We start from the raw sequence: 21,539 nt of genomic DNA on the forward strand, positions 1-21,539 counted from the left end.
GCATTCAATTCACATTTACACAAACTTTAGAGTGTTTTCTTTCAAATGATACCAAGACTATGCATATCCTTGCTTCTGGGCCAGAGCTACAGGCAGTTAGATTAGGGTATGTCTTCAGGTGGAAATTGCACAAAGTAACCCAAAGAGGTTTTTAATAAGGTAAGGTAGGTTGAAAGGTTAGGTTAGGTCAGTTGGTTGGTAGGGTCTGTCAGCTGACAGACAGAGAAGATACATAATAAAGGAGAGACTGAGTAAGAAAGTGATCAGAGTAACCATAGCAACAGAGGACATGGTGTCAGCAGCAGCTCTCTACAAAACCTCAAATGTTGCATCACTTCCGGTGGGCCTCAGAGAGACATATCTAGATGGCCTCAAATCTTCCCTTGGACAGATATAAATGAGCTGTTGGCTAAATCTGGTGCTACGCATCACTTCTGAGACCATTGAAATCAGTAGACATGAAAATTACCAGCACTCTGACTCTGTCCTGCACCAGGAGAGTCTAATGGAGGGTAATCTAGAGAGAGAAAGATTTGTCCATTGCATGAACAGTTACAATTGATTTCCTCCAACATTACAGCATTTAATCTCACAGCACATTAGTTGTAATGTCTGAGATGAGAGATTCATCATACCTGCTCTTGATGAAGAGTGATATCTTCAGATGTCAGGATGTTGTAGAGAGGTTTGGGAGGGTTGTGAAGGTGTTTGTTGGGGATGTTGTAGAGAGGTTTGGGAGGGTTGTGAAGGTGTTTGTTGGGGATGTTGTAGAGAGGTTTGGGAGGGTTGTGAAAGTGTGTTCTCTATGTTGATCATCGGAACTCATTTGAAGGTAACCTATACACACACATGGAAGTACGGAGGTAGTTTTGTGCCCCCCAAAATAAGGGGTTAAATATATGTAAAACAATATAAAATATTACCTGAGCTTTCTTATATTGCCTAGATATAGGACAGACACTTCAAAACCTTATTACGTAAAACAAATATATGTATTTTTTTCCAGTTATTAAATGTGTTTTTCAATGCATTTCTATGGGCAATATTAGTAAAGCCCAAATTCAATATTTGATTTAAATATATATATATAAATATATATTCAGTACCAGTCAGAAGTTTGGACACACCAACTCATTGCAGGGTTTTTCTTTATTTTAACTTTTCTCTACATTACCAAGAGTGCAAAGCTGTCATCAAGGCAAAGGGTGGCTACTTTGAAGACTCTCAAACATAAAATATATTTATGTTTGTTTAACACTTTGTTTGTTACTACATGATTCTATAAAATAAAATCTCTGGATTGAGTAGGTGTGTCCAAACTTTTGACTGGTACTGTATATATATATATAAATAAATACATTAAATATTGAATTTGGGCTTTACTAATATTGCCCATAGAAATGCATTGAAAACACGTTTATAACTGGATTTTTCTTTTTTTTTAAGGATTAAGGTTTTGAAGTGTCCAAACTTTTGACTGGTATTACACACACATATATATATATATATATATACCTAAAGGGGTCCTAGAATTAAACATCAAACAGCTAAATAATCCACAGTATGGCCATCTTAAAACAATTCCAACCAATAAAATACAGCTAAATTTGGAGAGGACAGCATTCGGAAATCCAGATTTTGTTACGTTATACCGACGTCAGACCCTTTACTCTGTACTTTGTTGAAGCACCTTTGGCAGTGATTACAGCCTCAAGTCTTCTTGGGTATGACAACACAAGCTTGGCACACCTGTATTTGGGTAGCTTCTCCCATTCTTCTCTGCAGATCCTCTCAAACTCTGTCAGGTTGGATTGGGAATGTTGCTGCACAGCTATTTTCAGGTCTCTCCAGAGATGTTCGATCAGGTTTAAGTCCGGGCTCTGGCTGGGCCACTCAAGGACATTCAGAGACTTGTCCTGAAGTCACTCCTGTGTTATCTTGGTTGTGTGCTTAGGGTCGTTGTCCTGTTGGAAGGTGAACCTTCGCCCCAGTTTGAGGTCCTGAGATCTCTGGAGCAGGTTTTCATCAAGGATCTCTCTGTACTTTTCTCTGTTCATCTTTGCCTCAATTGTGACTAGTCTTCCAGTCCCTGCCGCTGAAAAACATCCTCACAGCATAATTCTGCCACCACCATGCTTCACCGTAGGGAGGGTGCCAGGTTTCCTCCAGACGTCACGCTTGGCATTCAGGCCATTGTACAATCTTGATTTCATCAGAACAGAGAATCCTGTTTCTCATGGTCTGAGAATCTTTTGGGTGCCTTTTGGCAAACTCTAAGTGGGCTGTCATGTGCCTTTTACTGAGGAGTGGCTTCCGTCTGGCCACTCTACCATAAAGGCCAGACTGGCAGAGTGCTGCAGAGGTGGTTGTCCTTCTGGAAGGTTCTCCTATCTTCACAGAGATGACCAGCCTTTCAAAGCACTTCATGGCTACATACGTGAGTGACATGGGTCGGTAGTCATTTAGGTAGGTTACCTTGGTGTTCTTGGGCACAGGGACTATGGTGGTCTGCTTGAAACATGTTGGTATTACAGACAGGGAGAGGTTGAACATGTCAGTGAAGACAGTTGCCAGTTGGTCAGCGCATGCTCTGAGTACACGTCCTGGTAATCCGTCTGGCCCTGCGTTGTGATCTGAGGACCCATGCCAAACCTTTTCAGTCTCCTGAGGGGGAATAGGGTTTGTCGTGCCCTCTTTATATAGCAAAATTATTTTTCACTCAGGAAGCTCCGGTAAACAGTGGTTGTATTTGCACTACTGCCACCACCAGGCCTGGAGTCCATTTTGACTTTGTTGATAGCTAGCTGTGTTAGCTAGCTAATGTGTTAGCTAGCCGTCCAGCTAAAGACGTAGCAGCTAGCTGGCTACTGATCAACCTATTGTGTGTATTGAACATTTGTATTAGACTGGACAGCTTGCTAACTAGCTACCGATCAACCTATTGTGTGTATTGAACATTTGTATTAGACTGGACAGCTAGCTAACTAGCTACCGATCAACCTATTGTGTGTATTGAACATTCATATTGGACAGCCTTACCTATAGAGTAGCACCACCACCCATCAGCCCATTCTCTTCTTGAAGTCTAAGCCACAGTGTATTGTTGCTATAGGAGTTTATGATTAATAATCCTATTCATTTCAAGCCCCACTAAGATGTCACCATACTTTTCATTTAAAGCCCCACTATGTAAGACATACATCATCAGAGTGGGCCTCCAACTTAAATGTAAACAATGGAGCAAATGCATCACATGTGAACATCACTTGATTATCGGAGGGGTGTATTATGACATCATATAGAACTACTCAGACATTCCAAATCAGGCTTCATCCATATCATGGATATTGATCCATCCGACAGCAAAGCTGTCATCAAGGCAAAGGGTGGCTACTTTGAAGACTCTCAAACATGAAATATATTTAGATTTGTTAAACACTTTTTTGGTTACTACATGATTCTATATATGTTATTTCATAGTTTTGATGTCTTCACTATTATTCTACAAAGCAGAAAAAAGTGAAAATATCTGGAATGAGTAGATGTGTCCAAACGTTTGACTGGTACTGTATATACATATAAATAAATAAATTAAATATTGAATTTGGGCTTTACTAATATTGCCCATAGAAATGCATTGAAAACACGTCTATAACTGGATTTTTCTTTTTCTTTTCTTCTTGCCCATTCTCTTCTTGAAGTCAAAGCCACAGTTGCTATAGGAGTTTATGATTAATAATCCTATTTATTTCAAGCCACACTAAAATGTCACCATACTTTTCATTTAAAGCCCCACGATGTAAGACATACATCATCAGAGTGGGCCTCCCATTTAAATGTAAACAATGGAGCAAATGCATCACATGTGAACATCACTTGATTATCGGAGGGGTGTATTATGACATCATATAGAACTACTCAGACATTCCAAATATCACTTGATTATCGGAGGGGTGTATTATGACATCAGATAGAACTACTCAGACATTCCAAATCAGGCTTCATCCATATCATGAAGGTGGATATTGATCCAACCATTTCCAAAGTAATGACCGGGCTGATGGAAACAGGATATGCCTGTATACTTTTCTAAATGCCGACAGACGATTTGTTACTTCGTTTGACATGGTGGGGTGTTTTTGTGTCAGTAAAAATGTATAAACGAGAAATGGCGGCATTAATCCTTTATGCGCAAATATTGATTTAATAACGATCATATCTTAGTTAACTTGGAGTCACGCGATGATATATTGTGTGGTCCTCCCACAACGACTTGGGAACCCATGCAGTTTATTAGGCTACAGATTAAATAAATGATGAACTTCACAGGGTGGTGAAAGTTCATGTGTTGAGCTTGATGCTCCTTTCCAATACATTTTGATGGTCTTCTTCTGGTGACATGATGATGAAAAATAAAATAATGTCGCTCTTATCCATAATAATCTCATCATGTAGGTAGCCTACCAACACTGTATCTTTGAGCTGTTGGCTACAGTGCACGGGACAAGAGGAATTTTGCTAAATAACTCAACGGTTTTTCAAAACCCTCAGTAGAGTTGAAAATGCAATGGAAACCCATTTAACTTGCATTTTTCATTCAGTACATGGGAATTCAACAGGAAAACATTTTTTTCCGTGCACTACTTTATCATGCAAAGACTTTTATCCGCAATAAACCTGTTTGATGCAAACATTTCCGGTGGGAAAATGCGTATATTGTTTTATGCAGATTTGAGAATATTCACATGAAAATCTGTCGCGAACCAGGGCGCGAACCAGGGACCTTCTGCACACATCAACAGTCACCCTCGAAGCATCGTTACCCATCGCTCCACAAAAGCCGCGGCCCTTGCAGAGCAAGGGGAACTACGACTTCAAGGTCTCAGAGCAAGTAACGTCACCAATTGAAACGCTATTTAGCGCGCACCGCTAACTAAGCTAGCCGTTTCACATCCGTTACAATTGCACGGAAATTTAGCTACTAATGCTACTAATTGATCCAACACCTGCCGCTTATTCAAACCAGCCCACTGGGCACAGATGTCAGTTCAACATCTAGTTTCTATTTACATTTCTTTGATTCGTCAACTAAAGTGAATTCAACATGAAATCAACACAAAATGTCCACCGTCATTGGATTTAGGTTGCAAGTTGGGTGAAACACAAAATGTCACCAGTCACTGGTTACCAGTTGTGTGAAAATTAATACAAATACCTTTTGTAGATGGATTTTTACAAATCCAATCCGTTTTCCACATTGATCAAACGTCACATGGATTTGTTTTGTTCAAATCAAATCAGATGTTATTGGTCACATACACATTGTTAGTGGATGTTATTGGTCACATGCACATGGTTAGCAGATGTTATTGGTGACATACACATGGTTAGCAGATGTTATTGGTCACATACACATGGTTAGCAGATGTTATTGGTCACATGCACATGGTTAGCAGATGTTATTGGTCAGATACACATGGTTAGCAGATGTTATTGGTCACATACACATGGTTAGCAGATGTTATTGGTCACATACACATGGTTAGCAGATGTTATTGGTCACATACACATGGTTAGCAGATGTTATTGGTGACATACACATGGTTATCAGATGTTATTGGTCACATACACATGGTTATCAGATGTTATTGGTCACATACACATGGTTAGCAGATGTTATTGGTCACATACACATGGTTAGCAGATGTTATTGGTGACATACACATGGTTAGCAGATGTTATTGGTGACATACACATGGTTAGCAGATGTTATTGGTGACATACACATGGTTAGCAGATGTTATTGGTCACATACACATGGTTAGCAGATGTTATTGGTCACATACACATGGTTAGCAGATGTTATTGGTCACATACACATGGTTAGCAGATGTTATTGGTCACATACACATGGTTAGCAGATGTTATTGGTCACATACACATGGTTAGCAGATGTTATTGGTCACATACACATGGTTATCAGATGTTATTGGTCACATACACATGGTTATCAGATGTTATTGGTCACATACACATGGTTAGCAGATGTTATTGGTCACATACACATGGTTAGCAGATGTTATTGGTCACATACACATGGTTAGCAGATGTTATTGGTGACATACACATGGTTAGCAGATGTTATTGGTGACATACACATGGTTAGCAGATGTTATTGGTGACATACACATGGTTAGCAGATGTTATTGGTCACATACACATGGTTAGCAGATGTTATTGGTCACATACACATGGTTAGCAGATGTTATTGGTCACATACACATGGTTAGCAGATGTTATTGGTCACATACACATGGTTAGCAAATGTTATTGGTGACATACACATGGTTAGCAGATGTTATGGTCACATACACATGGTTAGCAGATGTTATTGGTCACATACACATGGTTAGCAGATGTTAATGGTCGCATATACATGGTTAGCAGATGTTATTGGTGACATACACATGGTTAGCAGATGTTATGGTCACATACACATGGTTAGCAGATGTTATTGGTCACATGCACATGGTTAGCAGATGTTATTGGTCACATACACATGGTTAGCAGATGTTATTGGTCACATGCACATGGTTAGCAGATGTTATTGTGAGTGTAGCGAAATGCTTATGCTTCTAGATCCGACAGTGCAGCAGTATCAAACAGATAATATCTAACAAATTCCACAACTAAACCTAATACACATAATCCAGTAAAGGAATGGGAAATATAGAAGTATAAAACATGGATGAGCAGAAACACAGCAGCTAAGATGCAATATATAGTGAAGAATAGATAGTGAAGGATACAGTATTTACAGTTGAAGTCAAAGATTACATACACTTAGGTTGGAGTCATTAAAACTAATTTTTCAACCACTCCACTAATTTCTTGTTAACAAACTATAGTTTTGGCAAGTCGGTTAGGGCATCTGTGTTAACGACAAAATTCATTTTTCCAACAATTGTTTACAGACAGATTATTACACAATCCCAGTGGGTCAGAAGTTTACATACACTAAGTTGACTGTGCCTTTAAACAGCCTTGGAAAATTCCAGAAGATTATGTCTATAGCTTCTGATAGGCTAATTGACATCATGAGTCAATTGGAAGAGCACCTGTGAATGTATTTCAAGACCTACCTTGAAACTCAGTGCCTCTTTACTTGACATCATGGGAAAATAAATACAAATCTGCCAAGATCTCAGAAAAAAATGGTAGACCTCCACAAGTCTGGTGCATCCTTGGGAGCGATTTCCAAACGCCTGAAGGCGTCCTCTGGTCTGATGAAACAAAAATAGAACTGTTTGGACATAATGGCCATCGTTATGTTCGGAGGAAAAAGGGGGATGCTTGCAAGCCGAAGAACACCATCCCCACCGTGAAGCACACAGGTGGCAGCATCACGTTGTGGGGGTGCTTCGCTGCAGGAAGGACTGGGGCACTTCACAAAATAGATGGCATCATGGGGTAGGAAAATTATGTGAATATATTGAAGCAACATCTCAAGACATCAGTCAGGAAGTTAATGCTTGGTCGCAAATGGGTCTTTCAAATGGACAATGATGCCAAGCATCAAGTCAAACCAAGATTCTTTATTTCTGAGCTCAGAGAGAACAACAGAGTTTGGTATTTGGTATTTTACTTGGATCCCCATCAGCTGTTGCAAAAGCAGCAGCTACCCCTCCTGCGGTCAACACAAAACATGACACATAATTGTCACGTCTCTCGTTGGAAGGCATGGACCAAAGCGCAGCGTGGTAAAGTGTTCATGGTTTTTATTTAATCAAAAAACATTAGAACAAAATAACAAAGAGAAGAATGAACAGTTCTGTAAGACAAATCAACTATACAGAAAACAACTACCCAAAAAACACAGGTGGAAAAAGGCTGCCTAAGTATGATTCCCAATTAGAGACAACGATAGACAGCTGCCTCCGATTGGGAACCACACTGGCCAAAAAAACAAAGAAATAGAAAACATAGAAATAAAGAAACTGGAATTCCCACCTGAGTCACACCCTGGCCCAACCCAAATAGAGAATAAAAACCTCTATGGCGTGACAATAATACAGAACATCAATAGACAAGAACAGCTCAAGGACAGAACTACATACATTTTGCAAAAGGCACACGTAGCCTCCATATCAATGCATATACACAAACTACCTAGGTCAAATAGGGGAGAGGTGTTGCTTTATCTGTTTTTTTTAAACCAGGTTTGCTATTTATTTGAGCAATATGAGATGGAAGGAAGTTCCATGCAATAAGGGCCCTATATAATACTGTACGCTTTCTTGAATTTGTTCTGGAATCTTGTGAACTGTGAAAAGACCCCCGGTGGCATGTCTGGTGGGATAAGTGTGTGTGTCAGAGATGTGTGTCATTTGACTTGTAAGAACTTTGATGATATCTGTACATTACAGGAACACCTGTGATGACAAAAGTACAATGATTCATGTTTTGCTTTAGCTTGAGATAAAGAATCAGTGGTAGACACCTTGCAAGTGCATGAAAAGGTCAACTGTACAAAGTCAGATGTCTGTGTGTTGAAACTATATTTTAGGTAACAGATGGATAAAGGGAACTAAGAGTTCCTGTTGATACTATGTTCCAGTCTTACTTCCAGTCTTACATGACTAGGTAGTGGATTAATTTGGCTTCCCTCCAGGCCTGAAAACAAAGACTTTCCTCTAGGCTCATGTTAAAAATATGACAGATAGGAGTGGCTATAGTCAGCTACTGTCCTCAGTAGCTTTCCATCTAAGTTGTCAATGCCAGGAGGTTTGTCATTATTGATCAATTGTTCCACCTCTCCCACACTAACTTTACAACATTCAATACTTGCACTGCTTTTCTTTCATGATGTTTTTTTCCATCATTCTTTATATCATTGATCTTGGCTTCTTAATAAGTTGATTATTTTTGTTGAGTTTGGTCACATAATTTCTCAATTTGCAGTTCATAAAACAACAAGCTGTGCAGCCAGACTTATTAGCCACTCCTTTTGCCCCAACTCTTTCAAACATACAGTTTTTAAATTCCTCATCAATCCATGGAGCCTTAACAGTTCTAACAGTCAGTTTCTTAACAGGTACATGTTTATCAATAATTGGAAGAAGCAATTTCATCTGGTAAAAACAGGTAAACACATTATCAGTCAACAATATAAGACAATGGGAGCACTGTGTATGTTCTCTGATGAGTTGTGAGTCAATGAGATGTGAAATATCAATATACATGCTAAGAGAAGTAATTTCTCTCTCCTGTGTAGATTCTCTAATGATGTTTACGTGATTGTTATGAGTAATATGTTTTCCCAAAATCTAATCTTCTGTAAAGCCTTCTCCTCTGTGTCTCATGTTATTTCAGGCTTCCTAAATGGGCAAAAGCTTTGCATCCTGGGAGGAGTGGTAATGCATCTCCCCTGTGTGTATTCTCTCGTGCTGTTTCAGGGCCCCTAACTGGTTAAAACACTTGACACAGCGGGAGCAGTGGTAAGGCTTCTCTCCTGTATGTATTCTTTCGTGTTTTTTCAGATCCCCTGCCCCGTTGAAACACTTGCCACACTGGGAGCAGTGGTAAGGCTTCTCCCCTGTGTGAATTTTCTCATGGGCTTTCAGGTGTCCTTTCTCGCTATACATCTTTTCACATTGCGAGCAATGGTAAGGCTTCTCCCCTGTGTGTATTCTCTCATGTCGTTTCAGCTTCCCCAAATCGTTAAAACCCTTTCCACACTGGGAGCAGTGGTAACGATTCTCCCCTGTGTGTATTACCTTGTGCTGTTTCAGGGTCCCTAACTGGTTGAAACACTTTCCACAGTGGGAGCAATGGTAAGGCTTCTCCCCTGTGTGTATTCTCTCATGTCGTTTCACCTTGCCCAAATCGTTAAAACGCTTTCCACAGTGGGAGCAGGGGTAAGGCTTTTCACCCGTGTGTATTCTCTCGTGTCGTTTCAGCTTCCCCAAATCGTTACAACCCTTTCCACACTGGGAGCAGTGGTAAGGCTTCTCCCCTCTGTGTATTCTCTCGTGTCGTTCCAGCTTCCCCAAATCGTTAAAACCCTTTCCACACTGGGAACAGTGGTAAGGCTTCTCCCCTGTGTGTATTCTCTCGTGTCGTTTCAGCTTTCCCAAATCGTTAAAACCCTTTCCACACTGGGAACAGTGGTAAGGCTTCTCCCCTGTGTGTATTCTCTCGTGTCGTTTAAGCTCATTTAAGTGGTTATAACCCTTTCCACAGTGGGAACACTGGTGTCTTCTTGCTGGTTTGTACGTCCCTGGCTCTGGTTCCTCTGAGTCTGGTCTTTCTCCTGCCAAAGACAGTGTGTTTTTTAAAATAGAGACCCGAATGAAACCTCCACATATGAAACGGCCTTGCTACGAGGGTAAATCCTAATCAGATCCCTCAATAACCTAAGGCCAGTTTTAACAATCTCAGTGTGATTTTAAAACAAATGTTGTAGAGTTTCCTGGTAATTACTGACAATGTTTACACTACTTATTTATTCATTCTGTTTTCGTCAGAACACAAAAAACTAAACAGTTCTAGGACACTCAAGACACAGACGTCACTGGATTCCAATCGAGCAGGTAGTTCTAAATATATAACTTTAATAGCTGTATGATACAGAATGCGACCTACAGTAGTGGCCAAAAGTTTTGAGAATTAAAAATATTAATTTCCACAAAGTTTGCTGCTTCAGTGTCTTTAGATATTTTTGTCAGATGTTACTATGGAATGCTGAAGTATACTTACAAGCATTTCATAAGTGTCAAAGGTTTTTATTTACAATGACATTAAGTTGATGCAGTGTCAATATTTGCAGTGTTGACCCTTCTTTTTCAAGACCTCTGCAATCCGCCCTGGCATGCTGTCAATTAACTTCTGGGCCACATCCTGACTGATGGCAGCCCATTCTTGCATAATCAATGCTTGGAGTTTGTGGGTTTTTGTTTGTCCACCCGCCTCTTGATGATTGACCACAAGTTCTCAATAGGATTAAGGTCTGGGGAGTTTCCTGGCCATGGACCCAAAATACTGTTGTTTTGTTACCCGAGCCACTTTGTTATCACTTTTGCCTTGTGGCAAGGTGCTCCATCATGCTGGAAAAGGCATTGTTCGTCACCGAACTGTTCCTGGATGGTTGGGAGAAGTTGCTCTTCGAGGATGTGTTGGTGCCATTCTTTATTCATGGCTGTGTTCTTAGGCAACATTGTGAGTGTGCCCACACCCTTGGCTGAGAAGCAACCCCACACATGAATGGTCTCAGGATGCTTTACTGTTGGCATGACACAGGACTGATGGTTGCGCTCACCTTGTCTTCTCCGGACAAGCTTTTTTCCGGATGCCCCAAACATTCGGAAAGGGGATTCATCAGAGAAAATGACTTTGCACTAGTCCTCAGCAGTCCAATCCCTGTAACTTTTGCAGAATATCAGTCTGTCCCTGATGTTTTTCCTGGAGAGAAGTGGTTTCTTTGCTGTCCTTCTTGACACCAAAAGTCTTCGCTTCACTGTGCGTGCAGATGCACTCACACCTGCCTGCTGCCATTCCTGAGCTCTGTACTGGTGGTGCCCCGATCCCGCAGCTGAATCAACTTTAGGAGACGGTCCTGGCACTTGCTGGACTTTCTTGGGTGCCCTGAAGCCTTCTTCACAACAATTGAATGGCATTTTAATGGCATCGGACCGAGGCTCTGCATCTGTCCTCGTGCTCCTAGACCTTAGTGCTGCTTTTGATACCATCGATCACCACATTCTTTTGGAGAGATTGGAAACCCAAATTGGTCTACACGGACAAGTTCTGGCCTGGTTTAGATCTTATCTGTCGGAAAGATATCAGTTTGTCTCTGTGAATGGTTTGTCCTCTGACAAATCAACTGTATATTTCGGTGTTCCTCAAGGTTCCGTTTTGGGACCACTATTGTCTTCACTATATATTTTACCTCTTGGGGATGTTATTCGAAAACATAATGTTAACTTTCACTGCTATGCGGATGACACACAGCTGTACATTTCAATGAAACATGGTGAAGCCCCAAAATTACCCTTGCTAGAAGCATGTGTTTCAGACATAAGGAAGTGGATGGCTGCAAACTTTCTACTTTTAAACTCGGACAAAACAGAGATGCTTGTTCTAGGTCCCAAGAAACAAAGAGATCTTCTGTTGAATCTGACAATTAATCTTAATGGTTGTACAGTCGTCTCAAATAAAACTGTGAAGGACCTCGGCGTTACTCTGGACCCTGATCTCTCTTTTGAAGAACATATCAAGACCATTTCAAGGACAGCTTTTTTCCATCTACGTAACATTGCAAAAATCAGAAACTTTCTGTCCAAAAATGACGCAGAAAAATTAATCCATGCTTTTGTCACTTCTAGGTTAGACTACTGCAATGCTCTACTTTCCGGCTACCCGGATAAAGCACTAAATAAACTTCAGTTGGTGCTAAATACGGCTGCTAGAATCCTGACTAGAACCAAAAAATTTGATCATATTACTCCAGTGCTAGCCTCTCTACACTGGCTTCCTGTCAAAGCAAGGGCTGATTTCAAGGTTTTACTGCTAACCTACAAAGCATTACATGGGCTTGCTCCTACCTATCTCTCTGATTTGGTCCTGCCGTACATACCTACACATACGCTACGGTCACAAGACGCAGGCCTCCTAATTGTCCCTAGAATTTCTAAGCAAACAGCTGGAGGCAGGGCTTTCTCCTATAGAGCTCCATTTTTATGGAACGGTCTGCCTACCCATGTCAGAGACGCAAACTCGGTCTCAACCTTTAAGTCTTTACTGAAGACTCATCTCTTCAGTGGGTCGTATGATTGAGTGTAGTCTGGCCCAGGAGTGGGAAGGTGAACGGAAAGGCTCTGGAGCAACGGACCGCCCTTGCTGTCTCTGCCTGGCCGGTTCCCCTCTTTCCACTGGGATTCTCTGCCTCTAACCCTATTACAGGGGCTGAGTCACTGGCTTACTGGGGCTCTCTCATGCTGTCCCTGGAAGGGGTGCGTCACCTGAGTGGGTTGATTCACTGATGTGGTCATCCTGTCTGGGTTGTGCCATGGCGGAGATCTTTGTGGGCTATACTCAGCCTTGTCTCAGGATGGTAAGTTGGTGGTTGAAGATATCCCTCTAGTGGTGTGGGGGCTGTGCTTTGGCAAAGTGGGTGGGGTTATATCCTTCCTGTTTGGCCCTGTCCGGGGGTGTCCTCAGATGGGGCCTCCTGACCCCTCCTGTCTCAGCCTCCAGTATTTATGCTGCAGTAGTTTATGTGTCGGGGGGGCTAGGGTCAGTTTGTTATATCTGGAGTACCTCTCCTGTCCTATTCGGTGTCCTGTGTGAATCTAAGTGTGCGTTCTCTAATTCTCTCTTTCTCTCTCTCTCTCAGAGGACCTGAGCCCTATGACCATGCCCCAGGACTACCTGACATGATGACTCCTTGCTGTCCCCAGTCCACCTGGCCGTGCTGCTGCTCCAGTTTCAACTGTTCTGCCTTATTATTATTATTATTCAACCATGCTGGTCATTTATGAGCATTTGAACATCTTGGCCATGTTCTGTTATAATATCCACCCGGCATAGCCAGAAGAGGACTGGCCACCCCACATATGCTCTCTCTAATTCTCTCTCTCTCTCTCGGAGTACCTGAGCCCTAGGACCATGCCCCAGGACTACCTGACATGATGACTCCTTGCTGTCCCCAGTCCACCTGGCCGTGCTGCTGCTCCAGTTTCAACTGTTCTGCCTTATTATTATTATTATTCAACCATGCTGGTCATTTATGAGCATTTGAACATCTTGGCCATGTTCTGTTATAATCTCCACCCGACACAGCCAGAAGAGGACTGGCCACCCCACATAGCCTGGTTCCTCTCTAGGTTTCTTCCTAGGTTTTGGCCTTTCTAGGGAGTTTTTCCTAGCCACCGTGCTTCTACACCTGCATTGCTTGCTGTTTGGGGTTTAAGGCTGGGTTTCTGTACAGCACTTTGAGATATCAGCTGATGTACGAAGGGCTATATAAATAAATTTGATTTGATTTGAACCGCTCTCCTTGAAGTTCTTGATGATCCGATAAATGGTTGATTTTGGTGCAATCTTACTGGCAGCTATATCCTTGCCTGTGAAGCCCTTTTTGTGCAAAGCAATGATGACGGCACCTGTTTCCTTGCAGGTAACCGTGGGTGACATATGAAGAACAATGATTCCAAGCACCACCCTCCTTTTGAAGCTTCCAGTTTTGGGGGGGATTCAGTTCATTTGCATGGAAAATAGGGACTTTGTAATTAATTGCAATTCATCTGAACACTCTTCATAACATTCTGGAGTAAATGCAAATAGCCATCATACAAACTGAGGCAGCAGATTTGGTGAAAATTAAAATGTGTCATTCTCAAAACAACATGTAAAGTGTTGGATGTTTAATGAGCTGGGAAAAAAAGATTGCAGAATTTTTTACATCCCTGTTAGTTAACATTTATTCTCTGCCAAGATAATCCATCAACCTGACAGGTGTGGCATATCAAGAAGCTGATTGAACAGCTTGATTATTACACAGGTGCACCTTGTGCCGGGGAAAATAAAAGGCCACTCTAAAATATGCAGTTTTGTCACAATGCCACAGATGTCTCAAGTTTTGAGGGTGCATGCAATTGGCATGCTGACTGAAGGAATATCCACTAGAGCGGTTACCAGATAATTGAATGTTCAATTCTCTACCAGAAGCCACCTTGCAACGTCATTTTAGAGAATTTGGCAGTACATCCAACTGGCCTCACAACCACAGACCACATATAACGACGCCAGCCCAGGATCCCCACAGCATCTGAGACCAGCCACCCGAGTTGTATTTCTATTTGTAATGAAGCCCTTTTGTGGGGAAAAACGAATTCTGATTGGCTGGGCCTGGCTCCGCAATGGGTGGGCTTATGCCCTCCAGGGCCCACCAATGGCTGCACCCCTCAGTCATGTAAAGTCCATAGATTAGGGCCTAATTTATTTATTTACAATGACTGACTTATATGAACTGTAAATCGTTGAAATTGCTGTTTATATTTTGGTTCAGTATACATACAGACACAGTGCATTCGTTAAGTATTCAGACCCCTTCACCTTTTCCATATTTTGTTACATTTCAGCATTATTCTAAAATTGATTAAATTGTTTCCCCCCTCGCCAATCTAAACTCAGCAAAAAAAAGAAATGTCCTCTCACTGTCAACTGCGTTTACTTTCAGCAAACTTAAGATGTGTAAATATTTGTTGGAACATAAGATTCAACAACCTACATAAACTGAACAAGTTCTACAGAAATGTGACTAACTGAAATGGAATAATGTGTCAAAATAATAATGTGTCAAAATCAAAAGTAACAGTCAGTATCTGGGGCGGCAGGGTAGCCCAGTGGTTAGAGAGTTGGACTAGTAACCGAAAGGTTGCAAGTTCATATCTCCGAGCTGACAAGGTACAAATCTGTTGTTCTGCCCCTGAACAGGCAGTTAACCCACTGGCCGTCATTGAAAATAAGAATTTGTTCTTAACTGACTTGCCTAGTTAAATAAAGGTAAAATTAAAATAAATAAAAAATCTGGTGTGGCCACCAGCTGCATTAAGTACTGCAGTGCATCTTCTCTGCACCAGATTTGGCAGAACTTGCAGTGAGATGCTACCTTCCGGTCTTGCAGGAAATCACGAGCAGTATGGCTGGTGGCATTGTCATGAGCCTGCGGGAAGGGTACCATGAGGGAGGAGGATGTCTTCCCTGTAACGCACAGCGTTGAGAGTGCCTGCAATGACAACAACCTCAGTCTGATGATGCTGTGACACCGCCCCAGACCATGTCTGCCCCTCCAAATCGATCCCGCTCCAGAGTACAGGCCTCCGTGTAATGCTCATTTCTTTGACGATAAACGCGAAACCGACCATCACCCCTGGAGACAAAACCGTGACTTTTTGTGACGGTGGGTTTGTGCCCAGAGGCGACGTTGTTGCCAGTGATGAGGACCTGCCTTACAACAGGCCTGCAAGCCCTCAGTCCAGCCTCTCTCAGCCTATTGAGGACAGTCTGAGCACTGATGGAGGGATAGTGCGTTCCTGGTGTAACTTGGGCAGTTGTTGTTGCCATCCTGTACCTGTTCCGCAGGTGTGATGGTCGGATGTCCCGATCCTGTGCAGGTGTTGTTACACGTGGTCTGCCACTGCGAGGACGATAAGCTGTCCGTCCTGTCTCACTGTAGCGCTGTCTTAGGCGTCTCACAGTACAGACATTGCAATTTATTTCCCTGGCCACATCTGCAGTCCTCATGCCTCCTTGCAGCATGCCTAAGGCACATTCACACGGTTGAGCAGGGACCCTGGGCATCTTTCTTTTGGTGTTTCCAGATTCAATAGAAAGGCCTCTTTAGTGTCCTAAGTTTACATAACTGGGGGTGTAAAGCAATCATCAATTTCTCTCAGCCAATCAGTCATTTTTAAGTGCTGTGTTTATTGAATGCCCTTCCCTATAAGCCTGATCACAGCTTTCCTCAGTATTAGTTAATTAATTAACAGTGTCTAGAGTTTAGTTTGCCTGTTCAACAGTCTTGTAAAGATAGGGGGGTTGACTGGGACAGGCAATGTAACATCCATAATGTTTTAAGGATAAGTTTTTGTAAAACAAGCACCTTACATTGGATCATCTTGAAATTTTCTCTCTAAAGCTAACTTTCATCAAGGTTTTATATGGTCTATTGGTTTCTCTCTTTTCATTGGCAGAATCCTTTTTCAGTGTTATGATATTCATAACATCCATATCCACCAGTCTATCTTCCTGTCAACTAACAGAACTCTGCTGGTTGTCCTGGTAACAGATACCAGTGGGCAGATCTATTGTATTTGTTCAAACTAAACTACAGCACTTACTTTGATGAGTCAAATCTGATCCTTTCATCTCTTCTCCTCCTCTCACAGTTCCACTCAGCCCTGTTGTTTTCCTGCAGTCCACCAGCAGCACAGACAACCTCTTCATACCCAGCAGTAAGGTGCTACCCAGAGAGGCACGACACAGGGTGGAAGGGCTAGCGTTGTCCTAGTAACCATAAAGAGGATACACAGATGCAGATCATTATGGATGCTGATGTCACTGTTGTCATAATGTGTTTTACAGAAACCCAGCCCAAGCCGATAAAGCAAGCTGTATGCTAGACCAGACCAAGCTGTACCATCTGGTGTTCTGATCTGGAGAGACTCTTCTCTGCCTTGTCAGCATCAGGATGTTGTTGAGGCTCCGCAGAGGATCCACCATAGTCATGTCTCTCTCCTGTGTGAATGAGAACATCAAACAGATGGTAAACTTATGATCTTCTATTGCAATCACAGAGTCTTACAAGAGGCATGAATATGTCTAAAAAGAGCCTAAAATGGCCACTTTCATCTTGATTTCCTAAAAAAATATTTGTGATGCAAATGTAAAGGGGTTGTTCCACAAAATGGGTGCCTTTTTTATATTTTAAGTAGAACATACGCAGCAATATTGAATTTTAAGACTGTTATACTAGATGAGGGGAACTTTAATGTCAACCACGTGGAGAATTCAATACATCTAATTGAAAAGTCCCAAAAGTATATGAACCACTGGCAGATCGACCAATTAACAATTCCTACAGTAAGAATGCCTGTCCCTGATGTTTTTCCTGGAGAGAAGTGGCTTCTTTGCTGTCCTTCTTGACACCAAAAGTCTTCGCTTCACTGTGCGTGCAGATGCACTCACACGCCTGCTGCCATTCCTGAGCAAGCTCTGTACTGGTGGTGCCCCGATCCCGCAGCTGAATCAACTTTAGGAGACGGTCCTGGCACTTGCTGGACTTTCTTGGGTGCCCTGAAGCCTTCTTCACAACAATTTAACCGTTCTCCTTGAAGTTCTTGATGATCCGATAAATGGTTGATTTAGGTGCAATCTTACTGGCAGCTATATCCTTGCCTGTGAAGCCCTTTTTGTGCAAAGCAATGAGGACGGCACATGTTTCCTTGCAGGTAACCGTGGGTGACATATGAAGAACAATGATTCCAAGCACCACCCTCCTTTTGAAGCTTCCAGTTTTGGGGGAGATTCAGTTCATTTGCATGGAAAAGAGGGACTTTGCAATTAATTGCAATTCATCTGAACACTCTTCATAACATTCTGGAGTATATGCAAATTGCCATCATATAAACTGAGGCAGCAGATTTGGTGAAAATTAACATTTGTGTCATTCTCAAAACTTTTGGCCACGACTGTACACACTTCCTTAAACATAAAATAAGTAAATAAGTCATTTTAAGTGGAAGTCCAAAACTTGTTTTTACGTTGAAGACACAAAACACACCAGTAAAATCTCCCCGTTGTTGAAAGGGTTCGACACCTTCTGTTTAAATGGCCCAATTTCTTATTTAGACGTTCACAGGTTTTTCAACATTTTGACTATCGCTGATGTCATATTTTGTAAAGTAAAAAATAAGGTGAAATATTTGGAAAGATGTTCCTAAAACTGATAGTAACTGCAATAAACAAATTATAAACGCAACATGTAAAGTGTTGGATGTTTAATCAGCTGAAAAAAAGTATTGCAGAATTTTTTACATCCCTGCTTGTTTACATTTATTCTCTGCCAAGATAATCCATCCACCTGACAGGTGTGGCATATCAAGAAGCTGGTTGAACAGCTTGATTATTACACAGGTGAACCTTGTACCAGGGAAAATAAAAGGCCACTAAAATGTGCAGTTTTGTCACAACAATGCCACAGATGTCTCAGAGGGAGCGTGCAATTGGCATGCTGACTGCAGGAATGTCCATTTTGATATATATTTTTACATTGGAGAAAGACACAAAGCACATCAGTAACATTTCCCCGTTGTCGATAGGGTGGACACTGAGAAAAATTACAAGATTGTATTAATACTGTTTAGCCATCGAATAGCTTTTATGGGTACTCTCTCATCTGTGTCTATGGGACTGAGTTGGGCCTCTGGAGCTTGAGCTGACAATTGATTCATTACATACTGATAAAAACCTAAAGCCGGGTTGGGGGGTTAAAACAACACCAGGTGAATGAGCTGAAATAAAAGACCCCATTCATTAATTGTTTATGGTTCATTGAACAAGCAATTGAATTGAATTTCGCGCTCTGCCTTTTCAGCGGAATGTTAACCATAAGAAGTTAAGACTCCATAATGTTTCATCATTAGATGCTACAGTCCTCCTTTAAGACTCCATAATGTTTCATCATTAGATGCTACAGTCCTCCTTTAAGACTCCATAATGTTTCATCATTAGATGCTACAGTCCTCCTTTAAGACTCCATAATGTTTCATCATTAGATGCTACAGTCCTCCTTTAAGACTCCATAATGTTTCATCATTAGATGCTACAGTCCTCCGTTAAGACTCCATAATGTTTCATCATTAGATGCTACAGTCCTCCTTTCAGACTCCATAATGTTTCATCATTAGATGCTACAGTCCTCCTTTAAGACTCCATAATGTTTCATCATTAGCTGCTACAGTCCTCCTTTAAGACTCCATAATGTTTCATCATTAGATGCTACAGTCCTCCTTTAAGACTCCATAATGTTTCATCATTAGCTGCTACAGTCCTCCTTTCAGACTCCATAATGTTTCATCATTAGATGCTACAGTCCTCCTTTAAGACTCCATAATGTTTCATCATTAGCTGCTACAGTCCTCCTTTAAGACTCCATAATGTTTCATCATTAGATGCTACAGTCCTCCTTTCAGACTCCATAATGTTTCATCATTAGATGCTACAGTCCTCCTTTAAGACTCCATAATGTTTCATCATTAGCTGCTACAGTCCTCCTTTAAGACTCCATAATGTTTCATCATTAGATGCTACAGTCCTCCTTTAAGACTCCATAATGTTTCATCATTAGCTGCTACAGTCCTCCTTTAAGACTCCATAATGTTTCATCATTAGATGCTACAGTCCTCCTTTAAGACTCCATAATGTTTCATCATTAGATGCTACAGTCCTCCTTTAAGACTCCATGTTTAGAATGTGTCTGGAAGCGCTACTCTATCTATTCTACTCTCATCCTTTCAGTTTTAATAATATTTAATAATAATAATGTTATAATAGGTAATAACTAACTTTAATAACTAGGGTCAATACCTGCCTGGTGCTCCAACAAAATATTTATTTACCCCCCCTAACAATACCGCTACAGAATTAGCATAGTAGGCCATGTAATTTAAGGTAATCTGAAATATCTAGGACTAACTTATTCCTTGCAACCCATTCTGAAACTCACTGCAGCTCTTTGTAAGTGTTAGGGGGGTTGACTGGGACAGGCAATGTAACATCCATCATATTTTGAGAAAATGTTTTTGTAAAACATGCACCTTACATCAGATCATCTTGAAACTTTCTCTCTGAAGCGAACTTTCATCAAGGTTTTATATGGTCTATTGGTTTCTCTCTAAAGCTAACTTTCATTAAGGTTTTATATGGTCTATTGGTTTCTCTCTAAAGCTAACTTTCATCAAGGTTTTATATGGTCTATTGGTTTCTCTCTTTTCACTGGCAGAATCATTTTTCAGTGTTATGATATTAATAACATCCATATCCACCAGTCTATCTTCCTGTCAACTAACAGAACTCTGCTGGTTGTCCTGGTAACAGATACCAGTGGGCAGATCTATTATATTTGTTCAAACTAAACTACAGCACTTACTTTGATGAGTCAAATCTGATCCTTTCATCTCTTCTCCTCCTCTCACAGTTCCACTCAGCCCCGTTGTTTTCCTGCAGTCCACCAGCAGCACAGACAACCTCTTCATACCCAGCAGTAACGTGCTACCAGGAGAGGCACGACACATGGACTCCAGGAGGGTGGAAGGGCTAGCGTTGTCCTGGTAACCATAAAGAGGGGACACAGACGCGTATCATTATGGATGCTGATGTCACTGTTGTCATAAAGTGCTCTACAGAAACCCAGCCCAAGCCGATAAAGCAAGCTGTATGCTAGACCAGACCAAGCTGTACCATCTGGTGTTCTGATCTGGAGAGACTCTTCTCTGCCTCGTCAGCATCAGGATGTTGTTGAGGCTCCGCAGAGGATCCACGATAGTCATGTCTCTCTCCTGTGTGAACGAGAACATCAAACAGGTGGTAAACATATGATCTACTATTGCAATCACAGAGACTTACAAGAGGCATGAATATGTCTAAAAAGAGCCTAAAATGGCCACTTTCATCTTGATTTCCTAAAAAAATATTTGTGATGCAAATGTAAAAGGGTTGTTCCACAAAATGGGTGCCTTTTTTATATTTTAAGTAGAACATATGCACCAATATTGAATTTTAAAAGCCTGTTATATTAGATGAGGAGAACTTTAATGTAGACCACACGGAGAATTCAATACATCTAATTGAAATGTCCCAAAAATATATGAACCAATGGCAGATCGACCCTTTAACAATTCCTACAGTACTGAACAACATATTCAAGTGTAGAACTTCAGTAGAATGCCCCTTAAAAACCCCACATTAGTTCAACAACG

The 21,539-nt window shown here is 41.3% G+C and overlaps 1 protein-coding gene across 1 annotated transcript; it reads right to left on the minus strand.

The window, feature by feature from the left end:
- Positions 1 to 9,148: 9,148 nt before the first annotated feature.
- LOC118938405 (zinc finger protein 501-like) lies at positions 9,149 to 21,539 on the minus strand. Its single transcript, XM_036942256.1, has 3 exons — positions 21,022 to 21,539; positions 20,711 to 20,888; positions 9,149 to 10,312 (listed from the first exon to the last, which is right to left on the minus strand). Exons 1-3 carry the CDS (start codon positions 21,319 to 21,321, stop codon positions 9,378 to 9,380), a joined length of 1,413 nt encoding a protein of 470 aa, XP_036798151.1. The 5' UTR covers positions 21,322 to 21,539; the 3' UTR covers positions 9,149 to 9,377.

The sequence above is a fragment of the Oncorhynchus mykiss genome, chromosome 13, assembly GCF_013265735.2.
Source record: "Oncorhynchus mykiss isolate Arlee chromosome 13, USDA_OmykA_1.1, whole genome shotgun sequence".
Taxonomy (NCBI): domain Eukaryota; kingdom Metazoa; phylum Chordata; class Actinopteri; order Salmoniformes; family Salmonidae; genus Oncorhynchus; species Oncorhynchus mykiss.

Coding starts and splice junctions, on each gene's coding strand:
- LOC118938405 (XM_036942256.1), bottom strand. CDS start 21,321: ATGTTCTACTTAAAATATAAAAAAGGCACCCATTTTGTGGAACAACCC. Junction 20,889..21,021: donor CCAGATCAGAACACCAGATG/GTACAGCTTGGT, acceptor TATGGTTACCAG/GACAACGCTAGCCCTTCCAC. Junction 10,313..20,710: donor ATCAGATTTGACTCATCAAA/GTAAGTGCTGTA, acceptor TGTCTTTGGCAG/GAGAAAGACCAGACTCAGAG.